Here is a 17,202-nt window from a genome sequence, read left to right as displayed (position 1 = left end):
ACCTGGGGAATGTAATCAAACTGAAGACACTTTAATTCTCTATCCTCACAAAATAAAAGTTAAAAATTTATATATATACCTTCTATGGACCTTTTATGCCAAATCAAAGCCATATTTCCTACTCAGCTATGAAGAATTGTCATGGATACATGATCAGAGAGCCTGAAGGGAAAGGCCAAGATTAACACACACATTATGCAGCATCACAACATACCTTCTGAAAATCATCAAATTTCTTCTGCAGAACCTCCACCTGCTCCAGATCAGCACCCACTTCCTCACTGGTGAGTGCTGCTTCCTTCTCATTGATCCACTGCTGGAGCTCGTTGGCTTCACGGAAGAGCATGAACTTCTTGCAGCTTTTTTCCAACATGCCTTTACGTTTTTCTCCCAGTTCCAGGAGAGAGTGATACCTGGGACAAGCAGGAAAGGAAAGCAGGGAACAATCAGATGGAACTGAATCCAATCACAGGAATTTCCTAAGTACTGGAGTCCCCAAAAATGGGGAATCCCTGAATTTCTGCCCTGTTCCACTACAGGATGAACTACTCATGTGCAGTTGGAAATGAAGACTGTCCATGTCTTTCCTCCACATGGATTGCACACCAAAATGAGAATTCTCACATGCAACACCTCACTGGGCAAATGCAAACCCAAATCACAGCCTAGACTGGGGTAGGCTCTTAAACCACATTATCAGTGCAGGGCAGGAATGACTCCATAGGCTCTTGCTTGCCAAGGGATATTTTCCTAGAGTACACCAAGTTTGCCATCAGGTTATGAAAATCCACCAGCCTCAGGACATAAAGACCTTCACTTCACTAGCCATTTTCCAGGGCAAAATCTGCTGAATGTTTAAGCAAGGTGTGAATCTTTGATAACACACCTATATTCAACTGGGAAATCCATGAAACTTATTTCATGTACGCTTTTTCTATCTGTGGAATTCTCAACATCAGTGATATTACTCCTCCTTTACATTAGAACAGACACAAAATGAAACCTCAAAAATCTTTAAATTGGTCTGCACAGGTAAATAAACCTCTTAAAACCAGCCAGTTATTTAAAATCATCTTGTAATCAACTAGACATAGATGATCCTACAAGAACTTTTGCTATTGCTGAAAAAAGCCAACAGCAGTTTTCAGTCACTGATACTGAATTACAAACCTCTCTAGCAATGCATAATGCCTGTTTTTTAAAATCCTGCATTCAGAAAAAACACACTCTTAATACTCATTTTTACTTTAAGTCCTCCAGAAGATGAGATATTTTAGCTGCATCTGGAAGGGCTTTTATGTCCTGAATCAGTTTGGACATTGGTCTACCACAGTGATCAACAGCAGCAATAGATTCTCATTATTAAGCACATTCCTTCTGATGTTATTAAATCAAATAACACCAGACACTGCTGAGGTACCTGCAGGGCCTCAAATGGGGATGTTTTCATTTCCCACCCTGAAGCACAAGGGCACAGACTGAGCAGTTACAACCTCCCAGCCTGAGGAGTTCAATCCTGCACCATTTTCCTAACCAACAGCTCAGAGATGACAAAGTCTCTTCCAAAAAATCCTCAGTATCCTGGGCTGTAATATCTGTATTACCAAACTGATAAATCAGCTCTCCTTCCATGGAAGCAGGGACTTTGTGGCTTCCTGTTTGCTGTAGTTTAAGAGTGGGCAGAAAGGAACTAGGAATCTTTCATATTGGATCGAAATAGAAACTTTCTAGCCTGACTTGAAGCCTGCCCTAACTGCAGCTGTTTGCCTCAGCAAACAACATTAGGTATTAAGTACTTGTAAAGCTCATAGAGGATCTGGGGCAAAACTCTTTCAGAAGCAAACCTAACCTCAGAACAGATTTGCAACACTTGAGAGATTTACATAAAAGTGTCACTTTTAATTTTCAAGAAATATATTTGCTATGACAAGCCAGGCACAGCCAATGAACACTGTGGCTTTGGATTTCCCAGCAACCTCCACCAGTATAATGCAAACTTGATATCTTTTCCAGGAGACATGAACACAGGTTTCAAAATTTAGTTAATGTTAAAATGAAAGAATAATCACCCTATATAAATAATGGTTTTTGAGCACCCAGCATGAATGTTACTTTACATGATAAACCATGACAGCCCCACCCTTCCTAAACTCTTAAGACATTCAGATGTGATGCAATACTTGGTAGATGTATTTTATATATATTTATATAAACAAGGTAATATTTCCATCTGCACCTCAGAAAATGCAGGAGATGCTTTTTAAGGAAAACAGTCCAGATAGCCCTAAAACCTCTTTGGTAAGCAAAACCAGTGTGATGGAATAAACATGAACCAATCCAGCAGCACAGAGGTGCCCAGCAAGATAAGCAGCTGCTTGTGAGGAACAGAGGAAACACAGACCACCACACTCATCTAAACTAATCCTCCTTGCAGAAATGGCCTCCTTCAGGTCTCTTTGGAGCAGCATTCCCAAAGAAAGAAACAAAGGGAGGATGAGCAGTGACAGTGTGGAGACAGCATGGTTTAGGAAAGGGCTAATCCTACTCACAGTTCTTCGACCTGTTTCATACGCAGAGAGACACTGCCGACCTCCTTAGTAATGAGAGTCCTGCACAGACAGGGAGCACAGCAAATGCATGCGAAAAATTAGTCAGATTAACAAAAATAATGAAAGCAGCAGCTCCATCCATGGCTGGTCTGTGGTAGGAGATGGGTAAGAGTTCACATTTAAATGGAGAAAATTAGGAGTTGTTCAGAAGCAAAGCAAATCAGATCAGGAGTACAATTCATGTAAGGAAACCTCAGCAGTACAGTTGAGCTCTCTCTATAAGGTCTCCTCATTTCCTCATTATTGTGCCATGGGATTAGAAACTAAAAGGTGGTCCCCTCTCCTTGACTCTAAAATAAGGCACCCTGTTCTAGTTACTAAAAGCCATATGCAAACCCATGAAGGGATATTGATAGAAATTGGAGGAATATTCAATAATGATATTATTAAAATCCTCACCAATGTGCCACAATTCTCCAGCATTTTTTCTTCCTGCTGGTAAAAAGGTTTTTTGTTATGGGTTGGTGGGGTTTTTTTGTGTGATTTATTTTAATTCTAGAGCTAATGCCAATAATTATTGCATGGCACTGTAATAACTGATGACTCAACACAACTGAGTGGGAAGAAATTCTCACACAAAACGACAGCGTAGCTGCGCAAACAGATGGGAGTACACAGAAAACTTTCAGCTTCAGCTTTCAAGTGGCTTGATAAGAGGGGCTAGCACTCACAGCTATCACCCACAGCCCTTGCTTGAATTAATCTTCAGCCACCATGTGCTTTAAGAAGGTCATTACTAAGCAGCCTTGCAGTTTTCTGTTTGAAATGATATGCTGCTCTTTTAAAAAAGATTATAAAAATTGAAAAAAAAAAAAAAATAAGGGGGGGACACATTTTAGCTCCTATAGTGACAACAAATATTGGCACCACATTTCGGAAAAAAAAGTGATGAGGTAGGAGCAAAGTAGCCCCAGCTCATAAGGAGGGCACCTTCAGAGGCAGCCCTGTATAGGGAGAGCACTGTACTTAATGGAATCAAATTTAAGAAAGCTTTTCAAAACAGATCACAGGTTAAGAAGTGACAACTACATATACAGGAGTTGCTTAGGACATATATAATTCACAAACAAGTTAAGTAGTTAAGTACAACAACAAAAGGAACACAAAATACTCAAGTCAGACAGTAAGTTGAGCTCTAGTGTCATGAGTTTAACGGTTAAAAATGGGAAAAGCAACAAGAAAATCTAGAGTGGGAATAAAGCAACTGAATCCGGTGCCTCTGGCAAAGGAGTCCCTTGTTTTGCTCCAATTAATTACTCCCTAGTGTAAGAAGCATTAACCTAAGCTGGTGGCAATCTGTGAGGCAAAGGCCAAGCCAGCTGATGCTGGCAGTGTCACATCTCATCAGCTGGAGCTTACTGGTTGTCGATCTGCTCCTGGCGCAGCGCGATGCTGCCCTGCTCCTCCAGGAGGTTCTCTCGGGATGCAGACTGGGCAGGGTCCAGTTTCTTCACGTAGGCAGCAGGTACAAATCCCTGACGGTCATTGACCTCCACCTTCCACCAGTCCTGGAAGCAAAAAAAATTCACAAAGCAATCACTGTGAGGATATCATCACGCACAAAGAATGCTGGGCAACTGAATGCTGCAAATCAGAGACTTCTGTTAACACAAGGAAACCAGTGATGCTCTCAACAGTTTGCTCTTGTTATGGAGATCATTTCAAACAAAAGAGTCTTTTGAAGATGGAGATCTTACTCCCATGTCTCCCTTTGTATTTGGCCAAAAGTTCCTCCACATCAGGGAATTAAAGTTCTCACAGACACGTGCCCTATCTTGGAAAAGCTGGCAGCTGTAGAGGAGTGATGGAAAGGAAGTGAAGAAGTTCAGCTGAAGTGCTGAATGGGGACATGGACTGAATGTGCCAAAACCAAACAAAACATACAGCACTGAGGGAGCCAAGCAGGGCAGCAAAGCAGGAGGCCAGAACCCACCTTGTTGGTGCTGTTGAGTAAGGTGAGGATATCTCCTTTCTTCATTGTCACCTCCCGGGGACTCTTCTCCTGGTAATCATAGAGGGCCAGAACAAGCTCTTTTCCAGTTTCATCATCTGTGGGAGCAACTTGTTGCTAAAAAAAAAAAAAAAACAGCACAAGAAAAAATGAGCTTTACCATGTCTATTATAATCAATGCTGTTGTCCTAGAACAGACTTCAGCCTTAGTTAAACCTACTGTAGAGTCAGTTTAGGTGCCGTCTAGGCTCAAACCCTGAAAACCACCACATTAGATCGTTTTCCTTCAAAACAATACAGCTGTCTTATGATTATAAAAACAGACTGCTAATTTTTTTGAGAAAATCAAGCACAGTCTGCAATAACCTCTCAAAACCAACAATTGTAATTGAGCTTTGTTTTTACCTTTTGCTGACCCATGAATTTTAGGTACATGATTGGCATCTTTCCTTACCCTGCATGACTGGGCCTGTTCCCTCAATGCCTGGATGCTGCTGCCATAAGCGGAGAGATCAGACATCAAAGCTTCATGTTTCTTCAGAAGAGCCTGAAAGTGGATGATAATAACAACATGCACACCTTGCCATTTTACAAATATGCCTCTGCTTCAAATATATACTTTGACTCCATACAAAGGGAATGTGGGTTTTTCAGAGCTGCCAGCCTTGTGACTCTCATGGGAATAATCCCTTCTATTTATTCACAGGCTAGATAGTGGGCCTAATGCTTCTGGTGCTCTGCCTCTACCTTATCTCAGCAACATTCTTTTGTTCTGACCAGAAATAACTATTTCCAGAGTGATATGGGTAAGTTTAAAGTGTGCCTTTAAACTGCACTTAATGTTGATAAAATGTCAGTCAGCACTGCCACTGGGATGTGGTGTTTGACTGCAGGATGATATCAATAAAACAAATCCAGACAAAAAAAATTACTTCCAGGCTAATGAACTGCTGAAAACCAGACTCATACTGAAATGCTCATCCCATGAGAAATTTGCTGATATTATTTTCATTATACTTAAAAAAACAAAACCCTGTAAAAGAGTACATACAGAGGTAAAGCTTCCTCACAGTTGGTTTAATATACTGAGCAGCAGAATTTCACATAGTTGCAACAGCAACTAAGACACAGGAAAATATGTCATCTTTTGACTAAGAGCCAAAATCTTGCTTGATGGAAGAATCTGCCCTCAAGAGTCCTGAAATTATCACAGCTCATTTTTTACCATTGGACAAATCCTCACTGTACTTATGCAAAATTGATTTAAACAAGAATCTCAAATACCTCAGCAGAGTCTTCATCTTTCCCATAGTCTGTACTCCCTACAATGGGCTCCTTTTCCCTCATCCAGGATTCAGCCTCATTAGCATCAGCAAAGTACTGCTGAGCCTGCAGGGAATCCTCCAGGTCCTGCCGACGCTGAGATGCTTTGGCTTTCAGAGAGTCCCACTTCTGGTTTAGCTCGTTCAGTTTGATTTTCACATCCTCAGCTGCAAAGTGTCCTATGGAACAGAAGGAGAGGGAACTGAAGGACTTCAGCAGACAGAAGCAATAGACATTAAAAGATTACTTATAATTCTTCAAGGTCAAAAAGTCAGACCAATTTAAAGCCTATTTAGACTAGAATTATAAAAACATAACTCAGCTGTCCTTTTGCCCCAGACTGGAAAACACAACCTGCAAATCAAGCTCTACCAGCATATCTTAATCAATAGGAATAAAATGAGACACATCATAACATTTCTCAATGATGAAACAGAAAAGGTCATCTCTTTCCAGAGTTCTGGCAGCAGACAAATATTATTTCAGACCTGCAGGATTTTTTGTAAAATTTTCATGTTAAAAACACCCAGTCAAAAATAAAGATGGCTATTTATTTAAAAGCAAGAATTACTGTCTTTGTAAAGAATTTTCTTTCATGATTATATACCTCAGATAGAGCCCTTTAACAGATTTAATTATAGAGACTAAATACAATAGGCACAAAATTGTTAAATAACTGTTCATATTCATCAAGAGTAGACAGAGATCTGTCAAAATTAGGACAGGTTCCCATCTAGGAACCTATTTTTATTTTCAGGTGAAAGGATGACCAGGAGTTCATCCTGCTAGCAGGTACCTGCCTATTTTCAGGCTAAAATCAGGCAGTAATTCTTAACTGTGCTGGGACAGAGAACAAAAGACTGCCAGAGTTAAAAAATATTGAGATATACCTTCTTCCACCATAGCATTTCCCTTCTGTGTGACTGCTTTAATGCGAGGCTCATGGCCTGCAATTTCTGCCTGCAAAGCCTGGTGCTTCTTTAACAGATTCTGGACACCAATTAAGTCCTTGCCTGAAAGATACAAAATAATTGATCAGCAAAATCAGAGAAACTAAATGAAACAAAAATTTCAAGGCAGCTGCAGCCAGCAATACACAAACTTGCACAGGGAGAACTCTAACAATGAGGACAGAGTAGTATGGAAACTATGGTACCACTGCAATTATATAAGCAACATAACAGAGACCAAGGGGCAATGGCAAATATGTAACTCTGGGCAATGTTAATTACACCAAACGGCTCTGAAATTTTCAGAGAATGTTCTATCAAGATACAATTTATAACAGAGCAATTCTGACATCTGAATCCTAGAGATCCCAGGATGGCCCAACCTCGGTTTGTTGAAGCTGCAATAGGTTCTTTTTCCCTAATCCAGGTCTCCTCATCCTCAATGTCACGGAAAAGCTGCTGCAGGCGAAGAGAATCTGCGAGTTTCTGCTTGCGAGCTACCATGGGGTCCTTCAGGGCTTCATAACGAGCCACTAAAGCTTCCTGTTTCTTCTTGATATTGTCAGCATCAAAGTGCCCAGCCTCCTGGAACTGGCGTGCCTGGATGGTAATGCCATCTATCCGATCCTAAAATTGATCAGCAGCACCGTTAGGTCAGAACTTCTGTGAGGTGGCTGCAGTGACTGAGAAGCTCATTTCTATTAAAGTTATAAAGATATTATTTTAGAGACATACAAGTTATGTTTTAGTTCAAAATAATTGCTGATAAGCAAACTGTAAAACCCAAAGTTAAAAAAAATTATAAAACCCAGGCCTGCTAAGGTCTCTGAATGAGCATATCTGAAAATACCATCTTTTGAGTGAGCAGATCTGAAAAGGCAGGAATAAAAATTATTTCCTTACCTGATGGGCAGCAACATCTGCCTCTAGCAGTGCATGTTTCTTCTGAAGATTCTGAACATTAGTAAGATCTTTTCCATAATCATCAGAAGCCAAGTGTCCTTCTACTTCATACAGCCAGAGCTCAATGTCCTCCACATTGCGATTAAATTGCTGCTGCTGATTGGCTTCTCGCAGTTTTATACCTGAGAGGGACAGGCAAGAGGAGAACAGGACAGGTAAGTCAAGTGGAAACTGAAGTTAACTCATTTCCTGTCTTCTCCCAGCTAAAATCTCTAGAAATTTGCCCATATTCTTCTGAGCAAGTCATACCTTTGAGCTCAGTGGCCTCCAGAAGTTTCTTCCACAAGCTGATGACTTCATTCATGCGAGCTGCCACCTCATCGGACGCGTAGTGCTTGACGTCGATGAGCTTCTGGCCAGCCTTCTCCAGGGCATCGATCCGGCTCTGGTTGGCAGACAGCTCTGCTTCAAAAGCCTGGTGTTTCTGAACTTTACCTTGCAAGTTTGATGGATCCTACAGATGAAGAAAGAAATAGAACATTTCAATGCAAAACCAGTACCCAAAGATCTCTGAAGAATTTTTGCAATTGGACTACGTTCATAGACACGCCATGGTGTAATCAGAGGATCTGGTACCAAAAATATGCCTTAAATCAGAATTCTTAAGCTATTGGACAGGCATAATTACTACATGATGGGAAAATGCCTCTTGGGGTCAGGAAGAAATTACACAATTCCTCCTGTTGCCATTAATACCACTAACTATCAGCAACATGGTAGCTGATGTTGCTTCGTGTCATTAGACTGATTAAGCCTGGTACTGCCTTAAAAGCATTCTACCATTCATCTTTGTGTTTACCTTGTAGGCCTCATCAGTTGCAGTTTTCATCTTTTCATTAACCCAGCTCTTGAGCTCATCAGAATCTCGGAAAAACTGCTGCAGATGGAAAGAATCTGCCAGCTGAGCACGGCGGCGCATGGCTCTCTCATGAAGGGCATTTCGGCGGCTCAGCAGCTGAAAAAAGAAGAAAGGAAAAGGTTTTTAAATTCTTGAAGCTTGTAAGAACCATCACTGTATCCCTCCTGGGACAACTCCACTGACTTATCCTATATTGAAGTGAAACCATGTAAAATAATAAAGCAGAACAAGATTTAACGCCTACAGTCCAAATGTATTTTGGATACTTACAGCATCTCTGCGTGTAGCAACATCATCCATGGCATAGTGGTTATTCTGAATCAACTTAGTAGCAAACTCATCTAATGCCTAGAGGGAAAACAAGTTTCCATTTATTTGGTGTATAGAAATTGCTTGTGCAAATTTGCTTAGTATATCAATTCCCCAAAGTTTATCACAGTAAAACTGGCAGAAAGCCATTAGCAGATCTATCCTTACACCCTTTTCTCTCTGTATCCTCATCCTCTCCATGTGGAAGAGTGCAGTTTTTTGACAAATATTCATCCACCTGGTGCTGGTATGATAAGGATGCACCAGGTTACCTGGCTCTGAGACAGAAATCAAGCCCTATCCTGTGCTTTTTCCACTCTTTTCCATTTTAGAGACAATACCTGTTATTTAGAGCTAATACATGGCACATCAGAGAAGATCATTCTGCAAAGCAAACCCCATCCTTTACCAGCAGAGTCTCCTCCCCAGTGAATAAATGCCCTTGTTTCACTTCCTGTCCATTTAGTAATGGCCTAATGTCAATGTCTTACTGTGATTTTCTCCTCTTGGGCACTTAGGGATTTCTCAAAATCTTCATGCTTCTTTAGAAGAGCCTCCACACTGTCCAGAGAATCACCAAGGTCTTCATTCAGCAGAAAAGCCTGAAGTAAGGACACAGACATTTTTATGTTTCCATACTCAGCTGCTCTAAGTGAGCTCAAGCACAGCCAGGGATATTTCCTGCCATATATTACTGAAAGGTAAAGATGGCATGGTGTTTGCTTTATGCTTCTGACAGCCAGTAATTCTTTTTAGCTTCTTATTCAACCAGCATTTTACAAGAGTTAATACACAAAAGCCACATCAAGTGCACTCGTCACAGCTCATAGTTTCAGCATTAGATGGAAACAGCCATTGCACCATTTCAGGCAGTCAGATAAATAACTCTGCACAGCACCCACTCACTCGTGGGTGTTCATGGCACTGCCAGCAGGTAACACCAATTGCTTGAGCTTACAAAAATCTACCCAGAAATTCAAGTCCACCATATCTGGAGAATTCAAAGATATGCACTCACTTCTTGTTTGCTCATCCAGTTGTCAACTTGTTCAGTGTCTCTGTAGAAAAGCTGCAGGTCCATGCACTGCTCATACTGCTGCCTGCGGAGCTCCCACAGTTCCAGCAAGGCAGACCTTTCATCTGAGAGGATGGTCAGCTAATTGGTTGGGAAGAGGAATGTATAATAATTTTATTTAACACTCTAGTTCATTTCCATCTCAATGTAAAATCAAATTGTCATCTAAGAAGTGGTTAGCACTGAACTGAAAATGACCTCCTGTGGAAACAATGAAATCTCCAGTTCCTGATGAACATCCTTTTAAATTAAGGGACACAGAAGAAAGAGACTAAATTCTTCCAGGAGCTCTTGCTCTCAACTTACCTTTTCTTTGACTTCATCAGAAGCATAGTGCCCAGCAGAGAGCAAAGCCTGGCCTGACTCATCAGCAGATTTGAAGCTGTCTTCATGGGCATCTATTTCTCCCTATGGAAGGAGAGGTGAAAAAGCTGTTACCAAAATTTATCTTAGCACAGAGTCTCAGAATTACCTTACCATGTAAGGTAGGTATAAATTTCTACGTTAAAATGAAACTAAAAGTTCATTTGAACTGTATTCTTTCTGCTTAATTATAGGAATTCCTCATGATGGAGAATGAAAACAAACATTAGTCCAACTGGCTACTGTCAGGCCTATTTTTTTTAAATATTATCATAAGCATTCTTAAACACTTAGTATATATCTACCATCTAGAAACAATTTAAGAATATTAAATCAAGACAGCAATCTAGTACGGTGTCTGTTGCACGATCAAAGCATTCCAGTGCTACAACACTGACTCAGACTGTGCTAGACACACAAATCAGAGGGCTGCTGACTGGATTTTCTGTATAACCACTCTACCTTATGTTCCTGATGTCTGTCTAGAAGGGCTTCTGCCCCAGCCACATCATTGGCAAGTTCATCAGCATTGATCAGAGCCTTCATCTCAGTCACCCAGCTGGTGAGGTCTCGGAAGTCAGCGAGAAAGCGCTGCAGCCTTATGTAAGCAAAGCAAAAAATGATTAGGAATAATTAATTTGCAGAGTTTCTCTCCCCTTTCCCCAAAGAAACGGTTATAAACATAAAAGCTGTTCTTTAGATACAAATAAAACAACACAAAAACCTGCTCAGAATATTAAATAACTAAATATGCTTTCAATCAAAAAGGAAGTCTTTTGAAGTGATGAAAATGTTGGGTTTTAAATCAATCTCTCAAAGATATAGTTTGCATATAACTTATATTGTAAGCAAAATTAATATTCCTAACTACACACTGAGGACAACAGAAATCAAAATATAGTTCTCAAGATAATTCACAGGGCTGCTTCTGTCATACCCATAACCGTGTGCGGGGGAGGGAACTGACAGAAAATTTCAACTGCACATGCCTCAGCCCTAAAACAAGCAAACAAATCTTCAAATTCCTTCCAGAATGCCTTTAGTTGTTGGCTTTGGCACATGCTTAACACTTATCAGCAAATGTGATCAGTTTCTGTTTCCCTTTTATATTTGCTGTTAATTGCTCTGAAGAGACTATGGCAGGGAAGGTAAAGAAAAAGATTATTTGTGTGGGTCTCCACTGCCAAAAATCCCACAGTGTGGGAAGGAACAAAGGGCAGAAAAACACAACTAGAAAGGATGTAAACTAACCACCATATTGGGATTAGTTTGTTTTTAGAATGGCTTCTCAACAGTAATCTAACAGGTTATGTTTCAGATTCCAGGTTAGTGTAGACAAGACTGGATGAACACAAATTCCACAGGGGAAAAAAAAAAACTACCATAGAAACAGGGAATTCATTTAGTCTCAGACAATATATCAAATATATCAAACAACATATCATACTTCAGTCTTCATAGAGACTCTTAAAGACTAGTGAACAGATTTGTAATAAAAGTATTAAAAAAGCTTTTTTTTCAGCAAAACTGAAACATATTCAGATAATGTACTTCCAAATGCATGTCTCAACTTAGATGGAGAAAATAGCAAATGTCCTAAAACATCACTGTGTCTATTTTCATAGCTGATCCACACCCAGAAAATGACACAAAAAAGCTGCAATAATTTTTCAATCACATAAATATTTCTTTTACTACAAGAGGTTAGTAGAAAAAAGAATTTGGTGAAATAGAATGTGGTGAACAAGACTGCTCTTAAAATACCAGAATCATCCCAAAATTTTGGAAATGGCAGCCCTTTCTTCTCCTTCCAAGAGGCCTGTGTCAGATGTGCCCAGGAGGGAAGCAGCCCTGTCCTGACCCACCTGTAGGAGTCGTTGAGGCGAGCGTGCCTCTCTGCGGCCAGCGTGCGGATCTGCTCCCAGCTGGCGATGAGCTCCTCCCGTTTCACTTGGATTTGGGAAGCATTTATTGGGTGAGACTGCTGCAAACGGTCAGCTTCTGCACACAGGGCCTTCACCTAAACCCAGGCACAAACAGAGTCAGCTTCCAGCCTTTTCCAAGCTGGTTACCTCATGGAAATACATCTCAGGGTACCTTATCCTCCAGAGCTGCCAGGTCTCTTTCCAGGCCTTCGTGCTTGCGCAGCAATGCCTGCACACTGGCTAAATCTCTGCCAAAATCATCTGAGGCCATCAACTGCCCTTTCTCCTTAATCCAGCTGATTGTTTCATCCACATCCCTTCAAAACAAAGCACAAATTGAAAGCAGTTTGTCTTGTATGGAAAAAGGAAGGAAGCAGGATGTGTTCCCATACGTGTGCCAGACGTACTAGCATACAAACCCATATATATAAACACTGCAGCCAACTACAAACATCCTTCAGAAAACAAATAAATAGACTTTCTCTGCATCTCAAGAAACTTTGAAGCATATTAACAGGCCACTGTCCCCAGATGCAAACCAGGAATTACAGCACCACTGAGCACTGTCATGGAGTGGATCCATTTCCCACTCTGGACCCTTCCCCAACTTAATTACAGCAAATCTCAAAATGCTGTAGATGGGGATGAGAATAGAAAGACATTGCTCAGAGCCTCCAGAACAACTGGGCTGACATCCAATAAAAAATTTACACCCCATTTAAGGCTCATCTAGGACAGAACTGGGGGAAAAAGCCCTCAGAGGAAAGGAGAGCAAAACTGCCAAGTTCTGAAAAGCTCCATCTAAAGTAATTGTAGAACAATGAGGTCTTCATTCAGCAAGTCATGCAGAAGAGCAAAGCAAAAGGAGACAGTAGCTCCTCTCATACTACTGTGTGCAGCTGAATGCATCATTAAACACCCACACAAGGGTTACATCATTCAGCAGATCCAGCAAAGTTTATACCTGTTGAAACGCTGAACTTCAGCTGCCCCAAAGAGTTTTCCCTGCCTCTGAAGGGCAAGTCCCTTCAGACGCTGCCAGCTTGCATTTACTTCATCTTGTTTGGACTTTATCAGTTCTTCTTCAGGATGTGTTTCCTGGCAAGCAAAGGGAAAAAATGGTATTTTCATATGTTCTTTGCTTTTACATGCATTGACAAAACGCTGCTGGTCTTCAAGAGATCAATTTATAATTACTGTCCTTTCCAGATGATCACCCAATTCAATAGTTTCCCTGAAATTTCACTGTGCAAACATTCAATACTCATGTAGTGTTTTCCCTATATACTGATTAGTCCATGGCAAGAGGGCTATAAACAGTATCTTCTTTTTCCCTGGAATGCCCTGCCTCCATCCTTGATCAGGCCCCAGATATCAAACCAGAAGAGATATTAAACCTCCCTGTCCAAGGGAAATAAATTTAACCCCAATATGACAGTTTCTCTTACTAATCACTACTCTCCCCATTTTCAGGAGTGCTCCCAGATGGGGCAATTATTCAGGCTGTTAGCAGAAAAACAATTTAATCAAATGGTGACCATTTAAGGTGAAGAAAGACAAGTACCCAGATGGAGCAAAGCTTAAATATCTGCCCCAAACCAGGGGGGAAAAGAGGGGAAGTTACAAATATTTGCTGTGGTAACTGACTTGCCAAGAGAGATTTTCAACACCAATAAATACTTACCTGGATAAGTTTGCCAGCAAACTGGTTCACTTCATTTACTCTTTCTTCATGAGCTGCAAGGTCTGTCTGGAACTCTTCAAACTTCTTTTGCAAAACTTCAACATGCTCTAAGTCCTGTCCAAGCTCTTCTGATGTCACTATTGCTTCCTAGCACATTGAAAAAAAAAAAAAGTTAATTTCAGTATATCCTATGGGAAATCACTATTAAAAATTAGGAAGCACACTGTCCTAATTTTCAATAGGTCAAAGACAATCACAGTGTTTAAGGTCAGACTTAAAACTATGAAGTTTATTCATTAAACTCCATTCCCTGACCCAACATCTACCCATTACTGCAGAAAATATGCAAGATCACTAAGGGGATTATTTTTTCATCTTCCTTAGTCATATTAATTTTTCAAGTACAAATTCCTACCACACAGGGGGACTAGAATTTATTCCTTTTTACACTGTTTATGGACATTTGCTGTAGGCTTCTGAGGCAAGATTTCTGCACAAGTGCAATGTTGTGTTCAGTTACAGTTATACAGGGTTTACAGTTTGAACCCATGATGATACAAAATAGCAAACCATCATCTAAGGAAACCAGTGTGATTATTTTGTGGCTTTTTTTCCTTTTGATAGTGTGGTTTGTGGTTTGCTTCCTTAGAGTTCAAAGAATTAAGAGCCAACAGTCCTCCTGCAGTTCATGTCCTTACAATATCTAAAGATATTCCATGTCCTTACAATATCTAAAGATATTCCAATAATTTAGTAACTATCTACACACTGCTTGCTGCTTGGGCTGGCTCCTTTCTGAAACAAATATTTTAGAATATTTCTTTTAAAAATATTTGCTTTCACATGTTGAAGATTTCCCTTAGAGGAAACTTGAATTTTATTTGTCTTCTCAAAGCAAAGAATGAATTGATTATGCTAAAAGTACTCTCCAACAAACAGGCTTCCTCTTAGGCTAATAACTTTTATTGTGGCTGCAAAACACCAGTGGTACTTTGCACACATACTGCTGATGCAATGTGAATAACTAAATAAAACATACAGATGCCTTCACAAGTTTTCTGAGACTACCTGACCTCCAGCAACTCTATGCTGACAGAATTTTTCACACAAACACATCAAATTTCCCTTCAAGTACACACTAAAGGGAGGTAATTATGCACCTTGTCATTGATCCAGTCCAAGACATCTTCACATTCCCGTAAATATTGCACCAACTTCTGTGCTTGCAATAATTTCACTCCCTTCTCTCTCATCTTTTCCATCAGTAATTCCCATAGTCGGTGCAGCTCCTGCAGTCGAGTCTGAAACAAAAGGATGTTGTTATTAAAATCCCCTGTCAAAGATGATGAGATTTATTCTCTTCCTGTTCTTAACAGTAGATTTATTTATTGTTCTGAAGTTGTACATCCTAAATCTTACTTTAGACAAAGGGCAAGGGACAAACCTCATGATTTTATCTCTAGTGAATAGTTTTCAAATTATGTAAAGTGTTGTAACACAAAATTAGAAATTACACAACTGAATATTTAGACAGTCATTATTAATTAATGAAGCTATCAAATAGTTAAGTAACTGTGAGCTAAACGTCTTGAGATAAAATTTGATTTAAATTCTATGCTAATTTGAAGTCATACCAAAAACTTGCTGCTCTCCCCTTCAAATGTTCAGTCTTTTATATGAAAGTCAACTCCCAATAAGTGAATAGCATCTTCCTTTGGGAATTTATTCTTATGTAACACAACACATTTGTTTTAAGTCAAACTTATGCCCTTTCACTGTATTTTAACCACTTAACACTAAACACTTAACCATAATATATTTAGCTAACTGTGTGAAGTGACATGATATGGACATACTAGTAGCAATTACTAGTTTTAATACTGAGTTTCTCTGGCTGCACTTGGCCTCTCAATACTATTGGGAGCCACTAGAAACTTTATAGACAACAAAAAGTAAAACCACACTCCCACACATGCACATAACTTGCAAAACAGGAAAGTAACTGCTCCACCCATTGTCTATTATACTTTGCTCATCGAGACCTGAAACTTGAAAGTCATTCAAGAGAAGCTTTTGAACATCATGGGTGGATACCACTTGATCCACTCAGAAAGTTCAGTTAAAGAGGTTTCAAGGGAGGAAAGAGCTCTGAGCACTCCCAGAAGGATGGTGCAAACTGTCAGCTAAGGAAGGAAGGAGACATTGCAGAAACAAGTTGCACTGCAGAGCCACAAGCTTCACCTACTCGTATGTGGGACCCCACTTGGGTGGCCGTGACTATCGGGCGCTGGGCAGTCCGGTACGGCGTGAAGGACTGAACCAGTAAAGGCAAGTTAGAAAAATGCTGAACTTATCAATTATATTTGATAATCACCACAAAAACATCTCATCTTTAAACAGTTCTCCTCAGAACTGGATCCAAAAGAAGGTATGAGCTGGGTGCTCATATGAAAGAGAAAACCACCTCTGAGCTTTACAAATACAAATTTTTTCATGATTTCACTAATTGAATACCTGTAGGATGTTAAAGAGGGGTTTTGAATATATAGTTATCTGGGTAACTTGAACAAAGTGCTTAAGGAAAGGCCTGTAAGAGGTGAGGAGGGAAAAAAGCTTTAAAACTCACTCTTATGGTTTCAGATGCAAAATGGCCTTCATTTATCATCTGATTTCCAGTCTCATCCAGTTTAATGATGGCTCCTGAATTGGCCTGCACCTCAGCTTCAAAGGCTTGGTGCTTCTGCAGCTTCCCCTGAAAGGAAAACATCAAAGAATGCAACTGAAATTTGGTGCAGGGACTCTTCCACATTCCCCAGCAGCAAGATTTTAAGTATATTTTATGCATATTCAGGACTGACAAATAAATACTCAAACTGCAGTTGAAATCAGTTGTATCATGTGGTAGATCAACAGGTGGATTCAAACACCCCAGTTTCAGTTGCTTATTTCTTGTGTTTGCTCTTGCAATGACAGTGTTCAAAGCCCTGAGAACCTGTCAGCTAGTTCTACCCACACAAGCTTACTTCCTACAATTTTTTTTTTGTGGAAACAATAAGTGATAATTCACATTTATTCACAGAGTTAAGGCATCCAACAAATTCTAGGATTAAACAAAGTTGGTTTTAAACTACATTACACTGAGCAACTTTTTCTATGCTGATGTAGCAGCTAATCCATTATTAGAAATATTA

General features: G+C 40.0%; 1 protein-coding gene across 8 annotated transcripts in view; it reads right to left on the bottom strand.

Annotated features, from left to right (window-relative positions):
- SPTAN1 (spectrin alpha, non-erythrocytic 1) overlaps positions 1–17,202 on the bottom strand; it is a 46,032-nt gene that overhangs the window by 19,999 nt on the left and 8,831 nt on the right. For 5 of the 8 annotated variants that reach the window (XM_071454011.1, XM_071454009.1, XM_071454013.1 and 2 more), the window contains exons 3-24: positions 16,638–16,763; positions 15,172–15,312; positions 14,012–14,158; positions 13,292–13,425; positions 12,500–12,644; positions 12,268–12,422; positions 10,865–11,000; positions 10,346–10,447; positions 9,983–10,120; positions 9,456–9,566; positions 8,926–9,003; positions 8,596–8,751; positions 8,046–8,250; positions 7,737–7,918; positions 7,217–7,460; positions 6,774–6,896; positions 5,845–6,062; positions 5,015–5,107; positions 4,543–4,677; positions 3,969–4,117; positions 2,550–2,609; positions 215–413 (exon numbers count right to left, since the gene is read on the bottom strand). In XM_071454011.1, coding sequence (XP_071310112.1) covers positions 215–413; positions 2,550–2,609; positions 3,969–4,117; positions 4,543–4,677; positions 5,015–5,107; positions 5,845–6,062; positions 6,774–6,896; positions 7,217–7,460; positions 7,737–7,918; positions 8,046–8,250; positions 8,596–8,751; positions 8,926–9,003; positions 9,456–9,566; positions 9,983–10,120; positions 10,346–10,447; positions 10,865–11,000; positions 12,268–12,422; positions 12,500–12,644; positions 13,292–13,425; positions 14,012–14,158; positions 15,172–15,312; positions 16,638–16,763 — 3,177 coding nt within the window. The remainder of the gene's footprint in view (positions 1–214; positions 414–2,549; positions 2,610–3,968; positions 4,118–4,542; positions 4,678–5,014; positions 5,108–5,844; positions 6,063–6,773; positions 6,897–7,216; positions 7,461–7,736; positions 7,919–8,045; positions 8,251–8,595; positions 8,752–8,925; positions 9,004–9,455; positions 9,567–9,982; positions 10,121–10,345; positions 10,448–10,864; positions 11,001–12,267; positions 12,423–12,499; positions 12,645–13,291; positions 13,426–14,011; positions 14,159–15,171; positions 15,313–16,637; positions 16,764–17,202) is intronic. The other 3 variants (XM_071454012.1, XM_071454015.1, XM_071454016.1) reach the window with 1 other exon arrangement.

Source organism: Agelaius tricolor, unplaced genomic scaffold (assembly GCF_023055355.1).
Source record: "Agelaius tricolor isolate 1412-34295 unplaced genomic scaffold, bAgeTri1.0.p SCAF_38, whole genome shotgun sequence".
Lineage (NCBI taxonomy): Eukaryota > Metazoa > Chordata > Aves > Passeriformes > Icteridae > Agelaius > Agelaius tricolor.
The sequence above is the reverse complement of the archived record's forward strand: the minus strand, read 5'-3'. Positions and strand labels throughout refer to the sequence as shown.